Source organism: Diprion similis, chromosome 2, assembly GCF_021155765.1.
Source record: "Diprion similis isolate iyDipSimi1 chromosome 2, iyDipSimi1.1, whole genome shotgun sequence".
In the NCBI taxonomy this organism is placed as follows: domain Eukaryota; kingdom Metazoa; phylum Arthropoda; class Insecta; order Hymenoptera; family Diprionidae; genus Diprion; species Diprion similis.
In genome coordinates this window covers 9,886,537-9,912,310 of record NC_060106.1, presented here as the reverse complement: position 1 = coordinate 9,912,310, position 25,774 = coordinate 9,886,537, and the positions used below count along the sequence as shown (strand labels likewise).

The 25,774-nt window shown below is 42.4% G+C and overlaps 1 protein-coding gene across 6 annotated transcripts in view; it reads left to right on the top strand.

Moving 5' to 3' along the window:
* LOC124416470 (dual 3',5'-cyclic-AMP and -GMP phosphodiesterase 11) overlaps positions 1–25,774 on the top strand; it is an 89,863-nt gene that overhangs the window by 51,509 nt on the left and 12,580 nt on the right. The window contains exons 1-2 of one of the 6 annotated variants that reach the window (XM_046897581.1): positions 3,520–3,649; positions 11,685–11,959. The exons of 4 other annotated variants lie outside the window; for them this stretch is intronic. In XM_046897581.1, the coding sequence (XP_046753537.1) occupies positions 11,899–11,959 (61 nt within the window). In that variant the 5' untranslated portion in view covers positions 3,520–3,649; positions 11,685–11,898. Of the gene's footprint in view, positions 1–3,494; positions 3,650–11,684; positions 11,960–25,774 lie in introns of those variants that run through there. One more of the 6 variants, XM_046897582.1, reaches the window with a different exon arrangement.

The window sequence follows — 25,774 nt, the reverse complement described above, 5'->3', positions numbered from 1 at the left end:
TACGTCCTTTAAAGGCATACAACACCTGAAACGAAAGTACGTCTCTTTTCATTCTTTTCAAGGATGAAATTTTTCTTTCAAACGTTATCGGTCCCTGCGATCATTTTCCGCGAACTTCTTCAATCAACGATTCTTTTCAAAGGCATCGGCCTGGACGCGTTTCCACGATTGTCGAGTAATTCCGACGGTCAGCTTTCTACGGCCGAAATACCAGCTTCAGGTGTCCCTGTACCTACCAATCTTCGACGAATTAGAGAGCGCGTGACCTTGAACGGTCGACGTTTTTAACGGTTCCAGTCCGTTGACGCGAGACTTGAATTTTAATTGAATAAATTATCGTGACGTTTAGAGTAAAAGACACTATTAATTCGACGATTGCTCCGATCGTTTTGAACTTGTTGAAAAATTGTTGCCATTTCTGGTAATTTTTAATTACCGAACCGTTTTTTGTTCGTTGGTAAAAATGAAACGTGGAAAATTTATGTGCATATATCGTACTCGCGTTTTGCGCTACGAGCGCTACGTGACGTCACACCACGCGCTGTCTTACGTCATTACGCATGCCACGCAGAATTATGCAACACTGTGCGTATAAACTTTAAAAATTCGTAAGAAATTTTCCTGATCCGGCAGGGCCTAACGATTGAATTCCGATGTAACGATAAGTACAACATTAAACAAGAGTGCAATAGAATACGAAAGTGAAGAGGATACGATGAATGGATTCATTTCAGGGAAATCAATTTTATTATACATCATTCGAACGAATTTCAATAGGAAAAATTTCGCGAGCCTCGGATAAATGTTTATATTTAGTGCAGGGTATAGAGTTCAAACAAAAGTGATTTAGTTGACTTCAAACAAACCTGTTGGCTTTTATTAGCCTGCTTTCTGATCTGTTCCACGAAACTCGTATATAACGTCCAAGAAATAAGCACTACGACATTAAGAAGCCGGAAAATTATTTTTATTTTAGATTTTCAACCGGCCACCAAAGCTATATGAAATACATAGTCGACAATCCTGTTGCTCGGAGTAAGATATTCCGAAAACCAAACGCGCAGCTGTGCAAGCACTTGAGCTAAAGAAAAAAAAAAAACAGCAATTGAACCATATTTGCAGGCACTGTTTAAAAACTTTTCAATTAAATAAATACATAAAACATTCCACTCGCCTGACCCAAATGATTCGAATAAATTATAATCGAACACGAATATCCGTAAGCAAAGTTTTAAACGTGCGACCAAATTCTCTTCTCCTCTCATTTCAAATGTCGTTCATTCCAAGTGAACGATGATTGGGGCCCGAATAAACAAGTATTAAAAATTACAAAATACGTGCATATATCTAATACAGACTTAAAAACTTGATTGTGGAGTAAGAAATAAGGAATATTGTCGATTACATTACACATAGGTACATGTACAAATCATGTCAAAACAATAAAGTGTGTTCTTCTCGACAGTAGTTCTTATTATTCACTATGTAAATATTTTTTAATTTTCAATAAACATTTATCCGCGGGCCGTAAGTATGATTTTGCCGCGGTGTTTGCCTGCAGCGCAGAAAAATGTTTCCGTTAATCGGAGTATCGGTCGAGAACCAACCGCTCAGAGTTGCGGGAGTCATTGCGCTGCCTGCGTTGCTGCTGTTGGCGTTGCTGACGCTCCGAGCGACTGACGCTGACGCCGCCGACGCGACGCTTGATTCCGAGACACGAGCGTCGCCGGGAGTGCGGCCGCACTTCGTCGCGACTTGACGCCAGTCGCTGTTTAACCCGCGCAGCAGAAGCAGCTCCGGTCGTCCGAGGAACACGCCGACGCCTCCACCTCCACCTCCACCTCCGCCTCGGCGTCTTATCGCTTTTCAACGGCGAGTATCCGACACGCGGCAAGAGTCGACTCGAAGATCGATTTACGTTTCGGAGTAAAATCGCCCCTCGTGTTTGCCCTGCAAACGGTGCAACAGCAGCAGCAGCAGCAGCAGCAGCAGCAGCTTCTCTGCATCGGCGCCTGCGTCGAGTGAAACTTTCTGTTCGGTTTCAAACACACTGAACTAACCACCAACCGTCCGGTCCTCTCAGTAACGGACTCTGCAGTTGAACGCGGTCGCGCAGTTTGCGTGAAAAAAGTGTTTCTTACTACGTGTGGCTTACGCTGCAGGAATTACGTATCTATTCGCAAAAAATTTAACAAGAAGAAAGACAGAAAATAAATAAAATAAACGACGCCCACAAGAAGTGTGTAAACAAGTGCGATCGAGATTTTAGTTATCAATGAACGTTATCTATTGGCTCTTGTTTTGCTTTTAATTTTTGTTTATTTTGTCTTCTTCTTTCTTCTTCTTCTTCTCTCGCTGTTTTTACACTCCGAGATGACCAATACACGGAGAGTATAATACTTGACGAGATGAAAAGTGAGCGCCAAGTGTCCCGGAGATAATCGTACGGAGGTTTTTCCCCGTTATCTTTGACTCCGTCGTTCCTCTCATCCCGTTCCCTCTCTTTATCTCTTACTTATCGTTAATCAACTTGACGAAGACTTGGAGCAGACTCCTCGACGGTCTTTACAAACTCAAATGATCCTTCCTGATAAATATTCGCTCTCAATCCACGGAGCTGGAAGAAAACTGGAAGAATATTATATTTCTAAACGCGTTTGAAACTAGAGTGCTGGAGATCGGGGAGAAACTATAATACGTACACATATGTGAAGAATGTAAAAAGTTTCCAATTTCTTGGTGGATTTTTAATTTATCAGCGGTTGTGTAAAATATAATACTGCGTCGCGGAATGCTTCAACAAATATTTGTCAAGTGGTAAAGAAGAAGTGTAACGAACCTACGACATCTGTAGCTGCATGTATATATATGTGTGTAATATCTTGTATCGCGCATCGCAAGGAAGACGGCAGAAGCCGCAGTCTTGAAAAGGCAGCAGCGGCTCCGATTTCGAATTCGCATCACGTCCGACCCTCTTGGCTGGACCATCCTTAGCCAGGACAGTTTCCTCGACTTTTCCGTGTCTTCCGAAGTTCCGGAGACGGGCGATGATCCGTCATTCAGGGCCTCTCGCAAAGCTCGCAGCAACGCCGACTTATCAATCGCGCCTCTATCGAGAATCCATGCGGATAGCAAAACGTCAAGCTGTAGAGTGATAGCGGGATGACGACGCGTCGCCTTTTGCGCACCGTTGAAGTTGGAAAAACCAAAAGTTCTTTTGTCAGTACTCGGCTGATCGACGGTATCGCAACACCGACGCGGGATTAAAGTGGTTTTGCGGGGGTTTAGCGAGCTTCTTTTGCAGAGAGAGCTTGAGTGTCAATATCGCTCAAGTTTCGTCCGTGAATAACAAGAAGAAGATGTGAAAAAAATAAAATATCTCATTTCGAGAGAGACCGCAAGGATTAAAAGCAGTCACCGGGAGTTTGTTGCATATTGCGCAACGTAGAGACGCTATACACATTGCAGCTTCCGATATAGTGACTTCAACCGAGAAATGAAACTTTTCACCGCAAGTGCAACATCGCAGATAATAACAATTGTGTTTAACGCGGGTGAAAGTGTGGTTATGAATTACTGTTTTTTGGATAAGAAACACAACGTCCGATTATGCAGTTAAAGAAAGCAATGCTTAAGATATTTGATCAATGTGAGTTTCTTTTTTCTGTTTTTAGTTATACTTTATACATTATTTCTAGTTCTCTTTCTTTCATCTATTCATTCATTGCTTTTGTTTCTCTCGCGCACTTTCATTCCTTCCGTATAAATTTTCCTCTCGACTTTTGTTTTCTTCATCATCCTTAACGTTTCTAATAATTTTTCACCTCTCACAAATCGGTCCATTACCCAATCTATTCTCATATTCTCCGACCGGATGCAGACCTCTTTTCCCTCTCGTTGACCTCTTCTTCCCCTCCACGCGATCGTTACACCCACGTCCACGCTTCGCTATGTTACTCAAACTTTCGATAAATGGATGATTTTCGGCCGGCACGCGACGCCGTCTCTTTTTCCTTCTCAACCATCGTCTTCTTCCAATCTCTCTCACCTCTGACCAACTTTGATGCCATTATCGTCAAAGTTTAACGATTCACAGTGAGTGTGAGTAACGCAGTAATATTCATGCTCCTACGCAACGAATCTTCAAATCGTGCGCCAGCCCCGCCTTCGCTCCAAACCTCACAAAAACGACCCGGGATTTGCGTGTATAACACACGAAGGTAGCTCGATTCGTCAAAATACGCACGCACTCGTCATTACCCAGTCAGTGATTCTACGGCGCTTAGCATGGGTCCCATTAGCGTGCCATGGGGTCGTAATAGCGCAACAACGAGCCCTGATTACCATAAAATATCTGGCTTCTAATGTAGCATTAACTCGTTTTCAAAAGATTCCTTTCTCTGTTGTTTTTTTTTAAACTATTTCAGCGAGATCTGTACTTGTTTATAACTATTATAATTTTGCTTATCCGATCAGTATGTGAGCGTTCAACTCGAGAGTTTGAAATTGGCGATTGGTTGTTGTTGTTTTTGTATTTATATTATTTGTTTTTATCCTTTTATTCAGCTGCTTTGTCTCTTCGATCATTGTTTCTTTTCATTCGTTCCTTTTCCTATGTGACTGAAAATTTATTACAGCAACATGCCAGCAGTTTATATGGCCATATCAAGCAAGGCACTGCAATGATCACGTTCCACAGTAATGTAGTACTATTACAGAGTACATACACACTTTGCATTGTCGCGCCGCATATGCTATGTAGAGTTGAACGTACCATCATGCACTACTATACGGACGATTAGTCTGTTGGTCGACGGTCAGTCTGCGGGTCATTACTCACATGTCTCCGTTTCTCTTTCTCTTTCTTCCTCTTACACTTCGATTTCTCTCTAAAACCTGTAGAGTATAACTCGTCTCTGACAACACCTGACTGACGGAGATCGACGACAGTCACATACGTCAAACGATATGCATATTGAACAGCTCCAAGTCCTATATATCCATCATATACGTGGCGGGAGAGTTTGCCCACGAAGAAGAGGGTTGGGCTGGCTGCAAGGCAGAACGTTTCTCATATCTCGAGATCGTCGCGAACGATTAGGGGAAATCGATCCGCGGAGGTGCGGCTGCCGTCGCGGATATAATCTTTCGCTACGCAATGCGTATATTATACAATAACAATAGCGGAAATTGATAGAAAATAAAAGATTAGAGATCGAAAACAACGCGGGGCGGAAAGGATCTTGATCGAGGTATCTCACGTCGTTGACGCAGCGAGAGCAGACAGTCGGGCAAGGCTTATCGTTAGCCTTTTTATCGCAGCTGGAATAATAGGTAAAATAGCTCTTGCGGCTCTCCGTAATCTCTCCTTCCCTCTCTGAGAACGACAACGACAACGACGACGACGACGACGATGACGACCAGTGACGCAACCCGCATCAATGCGCTGTTACCTTGGCTAATGCAAATGTCTGTAAACTGTCATTGGACGGCCGCCTGTGCAGTGTCTGTACGGATACACTTGACATGTGTGTGTGCGTGTGTGTGTGTGTGTGTGTGCATGCAAGTGTATAATGTTATATATTTAATGCGTCTACTCGACACGACCACGGCTATTCCTAATCGTAATCATAAACACGCGTGGCCCGTGTGTCGTGTCGATACGATAATGCTTATGCCATCCGTGTAACGTGCGAGGTACACCTATAATCTTCTACAATTTATTTACTCGCGAATTATCGCTACTATACGCACGTTTTTAACTGTGAAGTTGAAATTTCTATGGTTCATTCTCGGTACTGGAAAATTCATAACTCTCAAGCCGAGGGTCGTCATTTTAACAGACGGAGATGAAATTGTAGAGAACAGGAATTTTAGTAACTCGAATATTTTCTTTTAAACAATCAAAAATCAATCGGGATGACTCGAGTCACTGCGAAAGAAGAAATTGCCTGGCAAGCATTGGAAATCAGATGGAAATCGTTGACGAGTCTTGCGGTAAACGCTCTGAATGACTTAAATTCGTTAACATTTTATCGATTATTACCTTATCACTTGTTCTCATTGATTTCCAGTGACTGTAATTTTCTGTACAACACTGCAAAAGAGTAGAAACCCCTGGAAATCAATGTCTACGAACTGGAGTCATTCGTTTGATTTCCATGCGAGTGCTCGATCGTCTGGAGCGAATGTACGCTACTTGTTGTTAGTTTCGAAGTCCAGAAATTGGAGAATACAACGGGCACACACCTCGAACCGACGCCAAAGTCCGATCTAGAACGCGTGCTGTCGAAAACGGCACTGCGGTTGCTTCGAGGAGCGACAAACCGCGAAGACGAAGGCGTTTCTGTGTGTTGATCATAGAGAATGAAAAAGGCGAGAGATCTCGTGGTCGAACAAGTGGCGCCTGGACCCTGGAGAAGATGGCTGAGGGACCCAGGGACCCACATACAGTAATTTGTTATTTCGCGAGGCGGGTGACAGCCTCGTTTTCTCCGAGGAGAGCCGAGGAGGTTACGCTGTAACCTGCAGACTAGGAGGCAACTTTTACGCAATATAGGTATTATATGTATATATATATACCATATATATATACCGTGGAATCGGGAAGCTCGACTTTCAATATTAATCGCGAACCTCTCTCGGCTACCGCATAATCAGGGGTTGGGGGGCTGCGGCGCTAATGGCGGTCCTCGTGGAAACCGAGCGTGGCAATAATTCAGGACGAACCAACTTCACCGGGAAAGGCGGATCCTGTTATTCTATGCAGTGCAAGAAGTTGTCGTCCCTCGAACAAGCACACCAGCTTACCTAGCTGACTCCGCGCTGCGTGTGGCGTAAACGGTAACACGGAGAAACGTCACGCGTGCGAAAAATGAATTGCTCTATAGGGAAATCCATCCATCTACCTTCTTTGTCATGCTTCGTTGTGACATTATGCAGGAGATATCGTTGAGTGAAAAATTTAGTCCAAGGCCTACAGCCAACTGTTCGATAATTGTATTCTCTTCGAACCTATATTTCGAATTTTACAAGACCTCGAGTATATACGTATGTTACATTTATGTATGTTTTTATTTTATTTTATTTTTATTCTCTTTTACTAGCAAATCAATTCTCCACCATCTTCATGTGCGTCAATGATGACATGTTATTCGCAACGCCAGTGCTAATGGGTAATAATCTGCACACTTAATATTTCACTTTGGGTGTTTCCTTTCGCCTGTAAAGTACCTACGCTTACGAAATTCTACGCCAATTGAATCGATTGTGTATAGCTAAGTATGCAGAATTAAGAGGCTCGACTAGTCATCGTCAAAAAAGTTACTTAGACACGTTTCATGTATCTATACGTATACTTACGTACACGTGAAATTTGAAAGATTGGCTTTACGCCCCGTGACGAAGTCCAAGGTCAATAGGTTTTGCTCAACTTTCACTACAATTTATGCCCCGAAGCTGAAACGTAACTTTGAGATATTTTTGCCAAAATCTTTCTGCACGAAACTCTCTGAGACCGGGACCACCGTGGAAATGAAAACTATACGGTTTTGTTCGCAATCCGAAGCGCAATATCAATCGCCGTATTTGGCAAACGTATGGAAGGGACGTGCTTTTATACAGCAAACTTACACTTCGCTGAATTGACTGTTATAGCAGTTTTTGTCCGATCGGCGATTCATCTCGTCGTAGGTAGATTCCTTCGGTGATAATGCCGAGATACGGGCCTTGCCGATTGATGCAGAGCCGCGATTAAACCAACAACAAGAGTATCCGGTCTAATTGCTCACCTGGAAATTTGATCCATCCGCTCTCCAAATTATAATTTACGAATTCTAATCGACAACTTTTGACCGGTGAGAGCAATGGTAGGTGCAAAGAAAACGTAGACACGAGTAAATAATAACAACTTCTTTTTCGGATCAACCACGGCGCCAATTAACCCTTTTCAGACCTTTTTGTAGAAAAAAACAATTACTGGTCAAAAGGAAAAGAAAATACCACGAACGGTTCTTCATCGGAACGACTCGCTTTGTCATCGTCCAGGCAGAACTTTATTCAAGCGCCGATTTCTGGTCACGTAGATCAGAACGCGTGGCACCATCGAATGCCTGGCCAATGAATTATTCCGATGAAATATCTGCACGGTCGAGGTCGTTCGTTGCTGCTGTCGCTGCTGCTGTAGTAAGAAAAAATCGAAAGATTGCGCCATTTGACGGGGTGGGGGGCCCAACATCCGAAGGACGAAGGCTATTGTTTAGTCGTTTTATTTTTCTTTACAGGAAACCGTACATACCAAACACCCTCTATTTTATCTTTTTTCTTATTTCTTTCTTTTTTTTTTATCTATGTCATGCTCCAAACTTCTGTTCGTATGTATACTCGCTGTTTTTTCACAACGAAATTTCGCGGCATTGAATTATTTACACTGTAGTTTTAGGATTGTCTGAAGTTCAGTACAGACCCTATAAAGCATATTTATAAGATTCCACACCCACATAGGTATACAAATATTTCGAAAACTCAAGACCTGCAGAATTATGTTGGATGTTAAAAAACATGTCAATTTTTGCCAAATGTTTCGTTACACGTTAACGTTACTACGTAATCAAAGACATTCGAGATATTGAAGCATAGTCGCAGCGCTCTCCACGTCTTGCTATAATTCTTATTCATATTAAAATTCAGAACTTCGCATAAGGTCGACGATATATGTATGCTGCATGTACGACAAATCCGTACCCAAGTCGTCAGCTGTGCGATAGTAGGTATATTTTTTCGATAAAAACCTATAGGTTTACGTTTATAAATCACACGCTCACTCTTACGATACGGCACTCGAGCCTACGCGTAATTAGCCTGGGGCCTGATAGGCGAATAATCTGGTGACGATAATCGGGCAAAGTCTTTTATTTTCCTTATTTTCAACCAAACCGCCGGGCTTTCTCTTCCGGCTGATATCGGGCCGGATAAATCGGCCAGGCTTGCGTCACCCTGCGCTACCCGTTGGTGCGATAAGGCTCGGCGAGCCTCGAGATCCTCGAGATCCTCGAGGAAGTCGGCTCGGACCCGGTTCGGCATGGGTCGGTTGATTAGGGGGCGTTGAAAACGTCGGGCCCCTCGTGTCGACGTCGTCTCGGGCCCCTCGCCTCGCGTCGCTCGGATCGGCTGGCCGCAAGGTCCTTCGGAGCAAGCCGGTGTGGTAATAAATGCCGAGAGCAGGGAACATTGAACTTGACACGAAGGCGCGCAACGTTTGCCGAGAGCTCGAGGAGGGGGGCGAGGAGTCGGCCAGCCGGTTTTCGCCAATTCAAGGGCCTCAAGGCCCGAACGTACGTCGTGATTACGATAAATCTTTGCCGCGCAAAACGTCCCGGTCCGCGTTGCTGCGCTCTGAAAAAGGGCCTTTTTGCAAGCCGTTTCAAGGTCGCTTCTGATCGAGCCTCCGAGAGAGACGATGATTTATTTTTGTGCTCTTCTTTTTATTCTCCGTTCACTTCGGATCGGCTTCGTTATACGGTCGTATCGCTTTGTAAGGCCCTCGATATGGGACCGCTTCTTGCCGGACAAGCTTGTACCAATTCTTCTCATTCTGCCCGAGGATCCGAACCGAAGACTGCACGACCGCACGGCTTCGCCGAGGATTCCTGCAGCATATTTCAGAGTTACTTGTTATATAATCCCCTCGCAGCCCCGCTAACGGCTTTATAAAGCCAGTCCGACTAGTTGCTTCGACGGAAACGACTCGAGATGACTATTCGAACATTTTTGGTCGAATGTATCCTGGCTTTGACCAATTTTCATTTCGATATCTTGACAAGGTTTAAAGATAATCAGAAAAGCTGAAAGATCGCTGGTGTAGAACAACGACGTGATATCACGTGCTTGAAACCAAACGGCTTATGGTTTTCATTTCCTTTAAAGAGGACCTCCGATGTACGTATACCCACACGGTGCGCTTAGATATGAGAATGATGCATCTTCCGACGAGGCGCCGTCGAATCATCGAGGATGAAGGTTGAAGCAACGCGACTTACGCGTGTGGATGTATACATATTCAACGTAAGTATGACTCGACTATTTCCTGGCATCCACGATAGAGAGGAGGTACCTACACGTATATGGTTTCAAAACACCGCAGGACTCGTCTCTCCGTTTAAACCGTGGAGCCATTCACCGAAGAAAGTCATAAATTTTAGAGTTGAAAATCTCACTGTACTTAGATCAAATTATCTCGAACAACAGAAATATTCTGAAGTAATAACGATGGATCCAAGTCATTGACATTCGATCGATATCGGATCTTGTACGTCAGTATTCGCCGATCTATCGGTTCACCGAATGATTTCCAACGACGCCCGAGCGTTCTAAGCGATTTCCTGGGTTCCATCCAATCGCGTTTCGAACTTTCACCGTGCAGCTTCTTGATCCCGCTGCAACGATTTCCATCGTTCGTCATGCGATCGTGAAATAAAATCCTGAATTCGTTTGCAGATTGATAGAGGAGTTGCGTGCCCGGCGGCGGCGAGTATCAGCTGACGGCAGAGCAGAGACTCACGATCAGCTCTCCAGCGGTCGACGTTCGAGCGTTCGCTGCGCCTTCGCTAGCTCACTCGCTCGCGTTTGTCCGCCTCTAGCCCTCGGCTTTGGCTGCTACGAGTAGACAGATAGGTCAGCTTGGCGCCGCCAAGACGAGGCTTGCTTGCCACACGAAGGCCGTTCATGCTCAAATCTATATATTTACTTTAGATGCCTTATAACGCGCACTACGTGCCACAACCTCCTTTATCCAGGTATATGTGTGATGGGTACGTAACGTGTAGGTATCTCGTCAGGTATAAAAATGTATAAGGAGAAAGCGAGGGAGAGAGGGAGAGGAAAGAGGACTTGGGGTAGATTTTCTCCGTGTTTCAAATTTTTTCATTCATTTCCTTTAATGTACCTATACATGTACAGTATGCACGTATCTTTCGTACCTCCAGATCCTTTCTCACTAGATCACCGCTTCACCAGTTTCACGTATCCTCCGTTATTTCGTACGGTTCTTCACCGTTTATAGGTATACACACGATATGCGTATACCTGTTATGTCTTCGTTTCCCCTCGCCCCTCTAATTTTAATTTTTTTTTTCTATCTTGTGAGTTTGCGATTTTATCTATTCGCACTTGCGATAATTTATTCTTATCGTTAGTTTTGTTGTTGTTGTTATTATTATTATTATTATTATCATCAATATTATTGGTATTATTGTCATTATTATTTCTCGCCACGTTTTGCTGGCACAGATAATAAAACGTCGTTATGTATTTTAATTACTCTTCATACAATGTGTATGTGTGATGCATATTTATGCAAATATTTGTACATATTTACTGCATTATATGGATACGTATGACTGTATATGGTAATCGCATATTGCTGCTGGATGAATTGTCAATTATGATTGTCGTTGTGTTGTTCACGCGTTACATGTACCTACATACATACATGTATCTACATAATGTACAGATAATTACATAAACACGTAATACACTACACTTTGTTCGCATAGCTGCAGAGGCATTGCTTTCTGAGGAGTCGTTCTCATAGCGACGAACTTGTGAATGATATTTTTTTTTATTATTCTTCAATTTTCACGATGTTGTAACAAAAGAAAAATTAATAAACGAATAAACAAATACAGGTGTATAAATAAACGCGAGAGGGGGGGCGATGTTTGTTTCGCGAGAGAAAAACATAACGAGTCCCGTACTCCATATTCGTGGCGAAAAAGGCGAAACTCTGCTGCAACGTCGGCTTTGCAAGGATTCAAAGGTTATTCCGTATTCGGTACAACGAAGTACGAAGTGAACAGTGAAGTGAAGTGGGGTGAAATTAGTAAGTGCAGGTGATTCGTGATGGGTATGGGGCAAACCCTGAACATGTGTAGAGACGTCAACGCCTGTTTAGAGCAAAAGAGTAAGCAAACGACTGACTGCTCGCATTTTTAAATTGGATGTCACGAAAGATGGGAAACGAAGACGAATTATAGTTTTTTTTTTTTTATTTTTACTACCGTTTTACTATCGAAAGAAGGAAAATGAAACGGAATTACGTATCGAATAATTAGAATTGCCGCGGGATTATCATTACGACGCTATGCTGTGAATGTAATTTGAAGGACGCGATTCAGTCATACGTGGAAAGTTTCCTCGTGCTGTACCGATCAACGACGTTGTTCGTTATCTCGGTTTTCCTTTTACCAACCTAAGAATAAGACTTCGATCAAAGTCCTTTTGTAAATTTTCAGAAGTACAACGGCTTATTACTCTTCTAAAATACTGACTTTCGACTTCGGAACAATAATATTATTTATCCACGTGCGTTAAGTCGCTTAAGCGCGGGTTACGACACTCCGTGTCGAATATTACATATCGACTTTGGAATTTCCCCCTTCTCACACCACGGATTACCTTCTTATCGTCTTCGACGAAGCGTCACGCTCGACTCTTGCATACGATATGTACGTATATTTGCGGAAGAATTCACGGCTTGCATACGGTCTTGTGATCGAAGTAATCTCAACAACGATCGTCGAACTATTGTTGCTTTTTTCGTTGAAACGCGAAACGTGAAAGGAAAAAGAAATTAATTAAAAATTAATTACTATACTGTGAAATTTCTATAAAATTTTTTGCGAATCCTTGAGATAAATCAGCGAGGCTCCGTTAAGTTGCCTTTTTTTTCTACCGTACGTACACAGTTATCATGAAGATGTGTCTTGGCTTTCGAAAACGTTGAATCTTTACTCGATTATATATATCTAGAGGAAATTCTATCGTTGAGAAAACAACGTGATTAAGATTATTTTTTGTGCCTTTTATGTGGATGGAATCGCGACGGTTAACCGCATCATTCAAAAAGTTGGAAAATGTTTGTAAAAAAAAAACTTTAATCGGTCGCTAGAAGCATGCGGTAATTTTTTTTGCCGTCAAAATGTTGCATATTTTATATGTAAATACGGAATCTATCGCATTTTTTTTCTCTGTATTGCTAAATATAGAAAGATCGCTTGAAAACTTGCATCCGTAGCAGTCAAACTCACGTTTGTAGAAACGGCGCTATGATAATATTACGATATAAAAATCGGACAACACTGTTCTGCATCCGAAGGGTGAATCGGAATCGGCATAACAGGTATAACGAAAACCTTCTCTGGTATTCAAATCTCGCTGGTCGTTCAGAACCAGGTGCTATTTTCCGAGTCGGTGAATCTTGATTCCGATGTACGGTGCGAATCATTACGTCGGCGTTCCTCTCTTGATGAGAAAATTGCGGAAGGTTTAACCCAAAGGTGGTGAACATAGCACGCACAGCTCGCCGGATTAAAACGGCGACGTTGAGGATCTTGAGAGGTGGTAAATACGCGGTAGATTGTTATTTCCTCTCTCGCATCTGCGTTCGGATCAAGACCGCGTATGATATCAAGTGATTCACAGGCTGCTTTGCAGAGAAAAAATTAAATAAGTGTATAATAAGATTAAAGAAAAAAAAAAAAAAAAAAAGAAACGAAGAAGAAGAAATAAAACACAGCGAAGGAAAGCTCACGCGATATTTCTCTCGGATGAAATATATTTAATTACATACTTACTTACTCATCGTTCGTAATGCGCTTGGTTTTAAACTCGAAAAACATCGGAGAATGCTTGAAACTCGATTATTATTATTATTATTATTACAGGTACGTAAATGTTTGTGTGCTGCATGTATGTACGAACGTCTTGACACAAGGCTTATAGCCATCTGCAGGTGTAACACGATCTCTGCGCCTGACCTGACTCAACCGATATCACCACGTTGGAGATGAAAACGCGAGAGAGAGAGAGAGGGAGAGAGGGAGTAAGAGAGTCGAAAATAAAAGGAAAAAGTTGAAATTTCACCGACGAAGAGACGCCCACATCCCCTTGTGGAGGAAATTATTTGCGAGTCTTATCGCACGCTTATCTGGTATACCAATGTTGTATGTATAACGCATCGGATGCTTCGTGCGATCTCACACGATCCTTGAGTTGAACATCTTTTTCCAACGTACTTTTACGCGCTGATCGATCGATGGGGGGTTGAGTTTTCGCCGAGTGTTTTGTTTCATTTTATTTGTCTTTTTTTCTTTCCTTCGATCGCTCTTTCCTCTAATACTGATAAACTTTTATTACGAGTATGCGTAACATAAGTTTTCCACCTACTCACATTTTGTTTGCTCAAAGCGATGATGTTACCAAGAGCAGAGCGTTCGTATCGCCAGAAACCAAGAACAGCGGCATCATTTTTTAAACTATACAACTCGAGAGGCTGCGCGTCCGGCTATCTGGTCAGTGCTAAAATCGTATTTTACGTAACCGGGATTTCTGTTTATTTTGTGGAAAATGCGTCGCGGGTCGTCGTTATGTCGATACGTTTAAAGTTTTGGATCAATTCATCACCGCGCGTATTATGTGATTTTTGGTGGTCGACCGCGTGATGTAAAAGTTTGAATATATCTCTCATGTGTGCGTGTGTGGGTATAAAAAGAGAACATAAAAATAGCATAATAAATAAATTTATAAAAGTTTAACTTTGCCTCGTGAAGTAATGGATCGATAAAACGGCAGTTAAAGAGCAGAACGATTATACAAATAAATCATTCAAAGTTGTTGAATTCTTACGTCTAATGGAAGCAAATTACACGCTACACAGCGGCTGGATAAAAAAGCTGGCGGCAACCAACAGTGGCACGCATATATTCAAAAACTGACCGATTCCCAGTAGCGTTGAATCATTTATTAGACATCATAGGTAGCATGATGGAGAGCGAGCGAGGCAGACCTGATAGTTATTATACATTCAAGTTATTCAATTAATTTCATTCGACACTGTGATTAAGTGGCGCCTGCTTGCCGAATGCCTGTTAGATCTGCGGCGTGGGAAAAAGAATTGAATAAAAGAAAAGTAAAGAAATTGAAAATTCATTAGATACATAACTCTGTGAAATTATTCAAGGGATGACGTGTTGCAATTTACCGGGGGTCGCAATAAAATATTTACAACGGTGTAAAAAGTTCAACTCTCTGCGCATGTAAATTATTGATATACGTACATATTATACACCCTTATAATACGCCGTAACATATTTTACATCGTTACAACGTTCTCTCTCTCTCTCTCTCTCTCTCTCTCTCTCTCTCTCTCTCTCTCTCTCTCTCTCTCTCTCTCTCTCTCTCTCTCTCTCCTATGTTATACAAAGATAATTAGTTTGCTACGGAATCGCAATTATAAACAGTTTTTACTTAACATTCCCGCATTCACAGACTGTATTATAACTGTACGTATATTCAACTGTCGCATTCCATTAATCAAACTTCTCTGTAACACGTACTTATATGTATATACTGCATATATTATACTGCACATTTTCTCCCAAGTAAATTATGTGGAATATGTATGTATAATAATATACAGATGTTTCTGGAATCTGGGACACGTATAGTAGAGATGCAAAGTTAGCTATTGTTTGTATATCATTCCTGACGAACGTTGTCGACATATTTTAAGAATTTAACAGAAAAAATTCAATTCTATAGTCGATAGTTTATTTTTTATGGTTTTACACACTCCATTAAACTGTACTTATAACGTTTTTTTCGTTTTTCTTTTTCATCGTTACTGCGTGCCAATTCTGGACTACGTATATTAAGAACGGAAATTTTCAACCTGTATAGCCAATCTAACGTGTCTGGAGCGACGGCAAAGCAACAGTCTCACAAAACTTGAGTAAACAATGTTTGAGTGTGTGTGTATGTGTGTTCATATACCTCCGCAGGAGGTAATTTCTTTTAGATAATCGAATATCTTCTTGGAAAGTTTTCGTCGATCTGTCATTAACTGGCATGTGGTATACCCATAACTCTCAACACGGTATTCCGTAATCAAATGAGAGAAAATTGACGAGTTTCTTCAATCCTGAAAGGAAAATCGTTTGCAAAGTTTTCGTTATTTTCAGACTCACGCAACTGCAGCGTAATAATCGATGCCTTCGTTGTCCTGGCAATTCAAATCGTTAATTTTTCCTTTCGACTCTGATATCTGTAATTTAGTTTCTGATTCACCAACGCCGTCGTTGCCCTCTTCATGTTTGCGAAATAACCGCCATCGGCAAGCTCCGACTGTTTAATCCCGAAGACGAGGATCAGCGAGCGAAGCGTCTGTATAATTGATTGGATACATCGGATACTCCTCAAAGATATTATATCTATTATGCCAGGAGTGTGCAATATAGATATACAACATTTAAAGTAAATCGTTGCGCCATACGTCGTAGGTAAGTTTTTACCAAAAAAAATAAAAACGTTTTTTTTTTTCTTTTACATTCCGTTTGCGAAATAATTCATTAATATATTTGCACGCGTGTAAAAATTACCCTCATTGCCGTGGTCAAACAATCTACCGCAGCTATCTACATAACGTTAAACTTGGAAATTTACGGCGTAACACGTGTGCAAACTTAAGTTGCCTGTTGCTGTCTTTATTTTACCGCAATTTTCTTTTTCCCGGTTTCTGTTTTTCCTCAGGAAATCTTCGCAGTATTTCCGTCCTTATCTATTATACACGCGGTGACGATCAGTCGGTGAAATCTTAACGCGTATGCATATCTGCAGGAAAACCGATCAGTTGTGAAAAAAAGTATCACGTATACAAAGTTCAAAGTGGAAATTAAACTCCGCGATTAATCGCCGGACCACCTTAGCGAAAATTTTCAGGTTTTCTCTAAATTTCTTATCGAATTATTTGTTTTTTACTGCAGCCTGCAATAACGTGAGAATAATATCGAATTACGCCGAAGAAGAGAAACGTTGGCAATAAATGGCTGGTGTAATAGCTTGTGTATAATGATTTTTGAATACTTTTCATCATCCTGTGTTTCATATCCGTGGCTCGCGTTATCTTATCTTCAACGATGCGCGAGGACAAAACAACACAGCTGTAACGTGTGCGTGGCTCTGGAAAAATTGGCACGTGTTATTAGCCGGTTGCCAATTTCCGTCATGGATTTCCAGTTGCCTTCAGGATAAATATTTGATATTTACTTAACTTTGCGGAGATAAAAGCGGAGGATGCGAGCTGGCTCCCTATACCGCTGATAAGCTGACTAGCCTACGCCTAATACATTATGTACCTACTCTATATGTATATGTATACATACTATGATACACCTTTGCCGCACCGTGCCGCAGGGACTATGTCGCTTACCGTATAACATTATACATTTTCCAAGATTGTTTGCACCGTTTTCTTGCTAGTGTACATAAGTGTATTATACATACACACACTCGGTCTTCCACGTGCTGTATTTCCCGCTAAATAATCCCTGAGGTCGCCGTCGCGAACGTGTCTCTTGCTTCTCTGCGTATATATATAATATACACACTTGATGCTACCTCGCTTCAGAGTTTATCTGTCCCTTGGGAATGGAGATAAGAGGAGGAAAACGACGCGAATAGTCCTACCAAGTTTAGCCAATTTACACCTGCACATGAATTTTAAGGAAAATCCTGTCTATTTGTGCAACTTTGAACGGACGATAAAAAACCTTACTGACATTTAGATACCTATGTACCTACGTATTTTGCTTCCTTTTCACTCTTTGCCGGTAGTTTGATAAGAGCGAAATCAATCGCATCTTCAGAAATCAACCAACGAATCCGTCGACGAGTGCGCAGTTACGGGATAATCTGCGGAAAGGAATTACGGGAGATGTGTAAAAATAAACGAAAATTACAGAACCCGCAAAAATTTCTCGATGATTCAGCCGTCACTCTTCAACCCTGGGATAACATTCCTCGACTTTTATTACACCCAGAATATATTCGAATCGCGTGTCGCTCGGTGGCGCAACTTGCAGCCTCTTCCCTCCTGATCTTTCAGCCCACTTCGCCACCACGCGTGATAGTAACTCGAAACCTCGCAGCCTTCTAACGGTAGACAGACAATGACGGCTGCCTCCGTTGAGATAGAAAATTTGAAGGGCCAACGACGTCTTTTCGCTCGTCTCCCGTCAAGACGAGTCGACCTTACCACGTGCAGAGGCGGTTGGCTGCACGCTCAGAGCCGCACGACGACGACTAGCTTCTTCTCTTATTTTTACCAGCCAGCCGAAAGGAACTTGGAGGTACATCCAGGGACTTTATACAGCTGCGCGTATTCGCCCCCAGAGCCAACCGAGCACCTGCATCTCGGGACCATTTCTTACCTGGTTCACATAATGGCTTGACCCACAATCTAGAGAGGTACCTTCGTGTTTCCTTTCAACTCGAAACAGGTGCATCTTCCTCACATGCTGTACTTGTACTCGACGCCGTGTTTCCCCACGACTCGAGAGAGAGAGAGAGAGAGAGAGAGAGAGGTTGGCTTAGGTCTTTTTCAGGATAACAATACGTCGGACGCACTCTTATTCCTCCGGCAGTCCTCTAGGATCACCGGCTGACTTTCAACAACCATGGCTTACAATGAGAGGCGAAGCTGGACGTTTCTCACTTCATTCACTGTTTCGTCAGCCACCAAATTATTTTTAACTCAATTCATGTTTTCTTACCTAGAAATGTTGTTTTAATTGTAGTAACGGAATGGATGCGTTTATGGATAGTTTCATTTTTTATACTATATTCCCGAAATATGTGATCTACCATCAAAGTTGTGGAAAACGGAAAAATCGATCTTTCTGTTGATGTAGTTCATAGAATCTATAAGTTATTGAAAACACGCTTGGTGTTACATGTCGCGTTTTATACCAGTCGTATAATAATCAAATCTGAACCGCGAAGTGAGAGATTGATTCAACTTCAATTAGAAGGTCAGCTTGTCGCTAATTTTCATTGCACTTAACGCACTTGAATTGACAGTGGCTTACGAAACAGCTGTGAATGAATAAAGTGAATTAGCCGTCAAGACTATGCAGTGTACATACAATATACATATAGTATACAGGCGCAAAAAACGAGAGCGCAACGTTAATAACATTTCATTACTCAAATGCATTTGCGGTAGATATTGCGAGTTACTTTTTAGCCTGCCATTTCGATGTAGATAAAAAATTCATCCTCTTTTCCTAACCTCTGAAGATGAGTTTTCCTCGATCCATCATCCAGCCTGCTTTCCAAAGCGCAATACGCAGGTCACATAGAAGGCTATGTGGCCAATGCACTTTCCGACTGACGACGCAGTACCATCGGAAATTCTTCTCTTCATTTCTTTCTCACTTTCTCCGCACTGTGAAATATCGCCCCATTGTTGTGGCTTGAGGTACAGCTTTCATTCCGAGACGGCGGTGTCGAGTTTTATAATATAAAGGAATTTGAGACGGTTGAACCCCAAGAAGCTCTCTAGGTAAAAGGAATATTGGTATACCTCCATTTTACGAGACAGTCGAAAGAGAAATAAAATCGAACCCCCTGTGCCAGGGGTGGATTAATATATCGTCTGGCTCACCCGTGACATGTTTTATTCGCTCTCGATATTTGAAGGGTTCGGGCCCAGAGCAGCCTGACCCACGTTGTCGATAAGGCTCATTCTAAATTACTCAGGACAGTTAAAGTGAGCCTTATCGACAACGTGGCTCAGGCTGCTCTCGCACCGAACCCTTCATTTGTCCTTTGGAAATAATCTCACCGATATTTATGTTATTATATAAACAATAATTATATCTCTCAACATTTGCCGGCTCTGCAGATTACCGAATCAATATCTAGACGTAAACTTTGCACACCGCTTGGCGTCCCCCGCATTTCGAAAACTATTCGATTCAATCGTTGCGCAATATTCGTCAGCATGCGGAGTAATAAATTATGAATGAATTTACGGTCGGATCGCTCCGAAGGTACTCGCACACAGGTAACGTTAGCGAATCAATCATCAGGGTTAACGTGCTCGCGCGTCGTGTACCATAGCATAACCACGTGTGGCAATACCATGAATCACGTTTAGTTGGATATCAACCTGATCGTTCGCGTGGCGTCCTGCGCGAGTATGGCAAGATCGGATACTCGGGGACTGTGGATCGTTTGCCGTGAATTGCCCAGCGAATTGGCTGGCTTTCGATGTGTACATACATCGGTCTATATACCTACATATTCATACATATATGCATATGTAACAAAACACCATCCGCCGCTAAGTGAACGTTTTTATTGATTGAACCACTGGATCAGTTTGTCCAGACCGACGATAAAAAAACAAAGTACGGACTAGATTCGTAACTAATTCGCATTCGGCACGGAGATTTTTGCCGTATCCGGTAGTCCTGTGGCCACGACGAAGCAGGATAGTCCTAGGATTGGAGACTCGAATGAGCGAGAGGAATTTTACCGTGCAGCTCGTCGTGATTTTCCATCGACTCCGCACTCGGTCCAGCTCCGAATGAATGTCGTTCTCCTCGACACTCACTGGCTAGACTCCGGATTCTACGCCACGGCACGTCGCGTCGTCTGCGCCCACACCAACAAGACTGGGACAAACGATACGTATGTACCCAGATCGCATCGTCGTCGCCATGCTCCTCGGCACGACACTTCCTCTCACGCGGGCTCGTGCTGATCACGCCTCGTGTTCGCCTCGTGCGTTGATTCGGGAGAGGAGGAACCGTTTGAATGCCGCTGTGTGAACATGTCGACGAGGAGGGTGTTGCGAGTGTCTTCGAATTAACGATAACCCACCTTCCAAGGAAGGCCATTACCCTGTTGTTTGTCGCTGTATATTTTCTTCGAATCAATTATCGTGCCTTGGAACACACTCGTCCTACATTTTGTTGATCTTGATTTGTTCTTGATTGGATGCTTAGTTACAAAAATTCCAAAGCGCCTAATTTCAAATTATTTGGTGGTGAAGCTTTGAGTCAAGATAACGATCTTTTACGAAATGACGATGTTTCGAATGGTTGGAAAGCCGATGGCTCGGAGTTCCGAAAAGTAAAATTTTGAAAAATAATATCTCGATATAGTAAAATTCAATTAAAAAATATCGAAAATCCAAAGAAAAGACAGATTAAAAATTAACAGAATTGAACATTTTCCTATCATTCGGAATTTCGATTTTTTAGGTTTTTAAATTTCCTCATTTTCGCACTGTCGGAACTCTGACTTGTCCTAGCTACGCTCTTTCACAATTTGACGCTTTTGGAACTTTTCAAATTCATAATTTCAATACCGCCCCCGTTTATATACTGTATGATTTCGGTGCAGCGGTAAAATGATAGCGCAGTCCAAGGATGGGGGTCTCGATCGCCGCGTGCAGGTCACAGCGTTTGATATGCGCATATGCAAAACATCAACAAACCTCGGCAGCTACTGGGTAGTAGCTTCTGCATGGGTGGTAGTTCTGGGTGGTCTGGGGCACACATCGATTCTAATGGGTGCCGCCCATGCCCAAGGAATACGTAAGCGATCGCGTAAATGAATTACTAATCGTTATACGCAACGCGCGTTACAACGAGCCATTGTCCCTATTTATACATACATATGTGTATACCTACATATATATGTATTTATTCATGCATGCATGCAACACTCGCGCAACGAATAGATACCGGCGGATATCTAAGTTGTGAGAAACTGTTGAGTTTTTTCCGTTTCATCGAACCTCGGATTAAATCCTGTCGGACAATTTAGAAGGCTTATACATATTTACAGTCAATTTTTGTTTCGACTCGGTATTGTCATTAGGATTCAAGTTGTTCCTACACGCAGACTGGAGAATGAGTAAAAAAGTAGCGTGTCAAATTTTCTGTTATTTACAGGTTACCTGTATAAATATATTCCAGAATAAAAATGATGCGTTCAATTAAAAAATGCATCCTATAATTTATGTTTCATATATAAAGAGCGATATTTTCAAATTCAAAGTTTTGATTTTCATCAAACAAGTTCTTTGAAATTTCAGCTCATCAATTATAAACAGCAAAGGTGATACGTTTAATTTCTAACGATGATGAAACGATTCACCGAAAATTATTAATCGAATGTTAATTTACGGATTTTGTAAATTTCCTCACGACTCTGACGCGATACGCGACTCATTCCCGAGTCGACGGCGATACTGTTTTTAAACGACGACGTACAGGAAAGCTCCTGCTACACACACATGCATTATATATAGCTTATACCGATATGTGTAAGTTATCTCTTATTTGACCGAGATAGAAGCGATTCGCGTTGAACGAATTGAGAGAAAGAAACCTACATTTTCGTATTCCCAAGTAGAAAATATTGTCCTGGATATATTTTACCTCTGACGATTGTTGCAGTGTGTGGATAATTCTATGTGCTGCGGGACGGATCCGCTGATCTATTACACCTATCGAATCCATGACGGGAATATATGTGCTGCGTGCAAAGCTAAAGTGGAAAACTTTTGGAAATCTGCCGCAAATTTAACAGGTCGTTTAAACGATTGGGATACGTTGAAAGTCGGGGTAATTGTTTTAGATAATAGTGTCGATAAATCAGGGAAAATCTCCTTCGGCGAACCGATAGATCGGTGATATTCCTCTTCTGATCAAAACGTGTCAACTGCTGCAGGTTAACGATCCTTCGAAATGAGGACGAAGTACGTAACGTTGCTGTAACGATGCATGTTCAGAAAAAATCGTTACTTCGGACCTTTAAGAATATCGAAAATTTAGTTAACTACCATGATAAATAAAATATACTCATATTTTGCAAAGCCAAGTAAGGAGTTTTCGAGACCTACGATGGAAATTCATTCTACAATTTCGCAACAACGATTTTTTCACTGATGTTTAGTTACGTCAACGTTACCAACTTCAACCTCTGCATCCTTCAGACTAATTTCACCGATACGACATTTCAGACTAACGATAAATCACACCTATAAACGTAGGCTTGTATAAATTTTACGTTGATTAATAATCTTCGTGTGAAGGAGCGTCACGTGTTTCGCAATTCACGTTGTAAAGGAGCCGCGCAGTGCTCGTATACGAATAACAAACGATAAGACGCTGAATCGCTTTACTCGGTGAAAAATCCAAGTCCTATTCTACAGCCTTGCGGGTCCATCATACCTGTACGCACATACGCGTGCATACATATGCACGTGAACACAGCGTCGAGAGGACAATAAAAATTTAGCCTGTGCAACCCGCGCTGCCGTTATCAACTCTCGTCGTCTACTCGTTATCCTATATAGCGACATCGCTCTAACGTGCAGCAGCAGCAGCAGCAGCAGCAGCAGCAGCATGTCCATGGATAGAATTAGGTTTAACCGATGCACGCATGCTGCGCTTATATGTATACACACTATGTGTATACATTAATATAGGTATATGGAGATGCATATATATGCATATTTATACATACACCGAAACGATTACGCGACGACGAAGGGTGCATATCGTTATTTTATATTTTATTCGAGTTGAATTTTACGCGATGCGACGATTAGCTCAGTCGCTAAGTACAAAAACTAAAACCGAAGTAACACCTGAAATAGTAATTTTTTTATTTGCAATATTGCAAAAAAAATTGTAGTATTGGAAAAATTGCGCTCGAGTATGATTAAAGGCAAGTCCCTCGTAGGTAATCAACTTGGCCACGAGAAGTTTCCTTACATTGTTCAAACTAAGAACAAAGTCTCGGCTCAATCCATGGCGCTGCATCGAAGCATTCCGTCACGTATTAGAGCCTTTTGTAGATAATTAGTATTCGTTCGATCGTCGGTCGGATCGTGCCACGGTGAAATTACATCCATCGGCAGTGAACTGCCCCCTTACCTCTTGCAGACGGTTGTATATATGCGTTCACGGTAAGCTCGGGAATTATTATCGTCGGACGAAAGAAAGAAAGATTAGAGACGAAGCTGTGTGCTGCACGACCAAATGTTGCTTTCTAAATTTCTTCTCTCCCCCCTTTAAATACCGCTGCGGTAAACCTCGTCTCTCAATCTCCTCGAGATAATCGTTCGATCGGTCACATGCACCTATGAATTTCATCCGCACAATCGATTTTTATTGCCGCATAGAATAAAATTAGTTATATATAACTGTATGATAAATTCTCAAAGCAGAAATGTCTTGGACAACTTTTCCTTCCTCATTAACCCCTCGCGGCTCGACTCAAAGTGCCAGTCTAAAGGCATTGCACCTTGGAGTTTGTCGCTGAAGTGAAATTAAATCGTACCTCAACCTTTCCCTTATCTCGTTCGCACTTTGTCGCCGAGTTTCTCATTCTCCAATCTCTTCTCTCCCGTTTTTCTTCACCTGAAAACTTTGTCTCGAGTCAGGTCACACCCTCGCCCCGGCTTTCGTCACGCCTGATTAGCCGAATGGGAAGGAACTTTTAATTGACTGCGAGTCGGGTTGACGCAGTGCGGAACCCAGATCAGCTCACCTGGGCTCGCCCATGATGGTTATATTATGAGTCAGGCTTGCCGGCGTTGAACGCTCGCGAATTACACGGATTACACGGGTCGAGGAAAAGCGCTGCAGCATCCGAAAGAATAATCTCAGTCCAGTTCCCCGGTAAACTCTCACCGCCGTTGCGGATCCTCGAAATCGACGCAGCCTTGTCCTCTGTAAATAATATGGAAGCCCCATAATGGAACCTACCGTTCGTCCAAGTCGATGTTGACCTCAATGAAGCTCCGCTGCCGAATATCCCGGGTGGAAACTTTTGCTGTCCAGAAGCATGCGGTACCAAAGTGTGGCTTTGGCTTTGGCTTTGGCTTTGGCTCTGGCTCGCTGCTGCTGCTGTTGCGGCTGCCAGCTGTTTCCTACAAATTCCTACCCGTCTGGCTGCCGAGCTGTTCTTTTTTTCCCGTTTCTCCTCGTCTTTCTCCCGTACTATGATTCTTCTTCTTCTGCTTCTTCTCCTTCTGCTTCTTCTTCTTCTTCTTTCAATCGCCTCGCCTCTTGCCCCTGCACGGGACGACTACCGCCGAGCGTCAAGGTCGAACGAAGGATGAAACGAGTTTCTTCGCGTGGTCCAAGACTCTCCCGCATGCTGGAATTTTCCTCCTCTATGCCGGAATGGGTCGGCGTTGCCTTCCTACACCGCAACTTTCCAGAAGACGTTAAGAAATCTTTTCTTCTTTGTTCAATTTATTATCTATCTTGTCTCTTCCTCCATTCATTTCGTTCTCTATGGTATACGCATCGGCAAACGTTACGACTCGGTCTACTGGTACGGTCCTCCTCTTTACTCAAGAGTAATAAACCACCCCTTTCGTATAATACAATTTCACATGACGTCATGCAGCCGTGTACTTTACCTGAACCACCTTCTCTCTGCACCCTCACGATTTTAACTACCGTCATAAAGGCTCCCGGATTCTTGTACTAAGATTATTTTATAGAAACATTCATCACCTTTTCAAAAGTTGCAGACATGGTTTATACAATTCCAATATCTTTGATCTCTCACTAAATTGTGATAAGTTAAAACTTATTCATATTTTGAAGACTCAACTATTTCAAAGTTACCATAAACTTGCAAAATAGTAATCCCCCCGCAATGTTTCGTCACGTTAACGTTACTAACTTGAGCCTCATGATTATTTGATCTGTTCAAATGGTCGTTCACCCTGCGCACCTTCGACATTATTTTGCCCGGTTCAGCCGCTGAACTCTGACTCGGCGTTTGCTCGTGAATCGCGTCCTTCGGGAGGAGAAAAACAGTCGTCAATGCGAGTAACGTCTTCCGGGTTCGTCTTTGTCGACGACTATTGGCCCTTGACACGATTTTTAATGGGTAACCG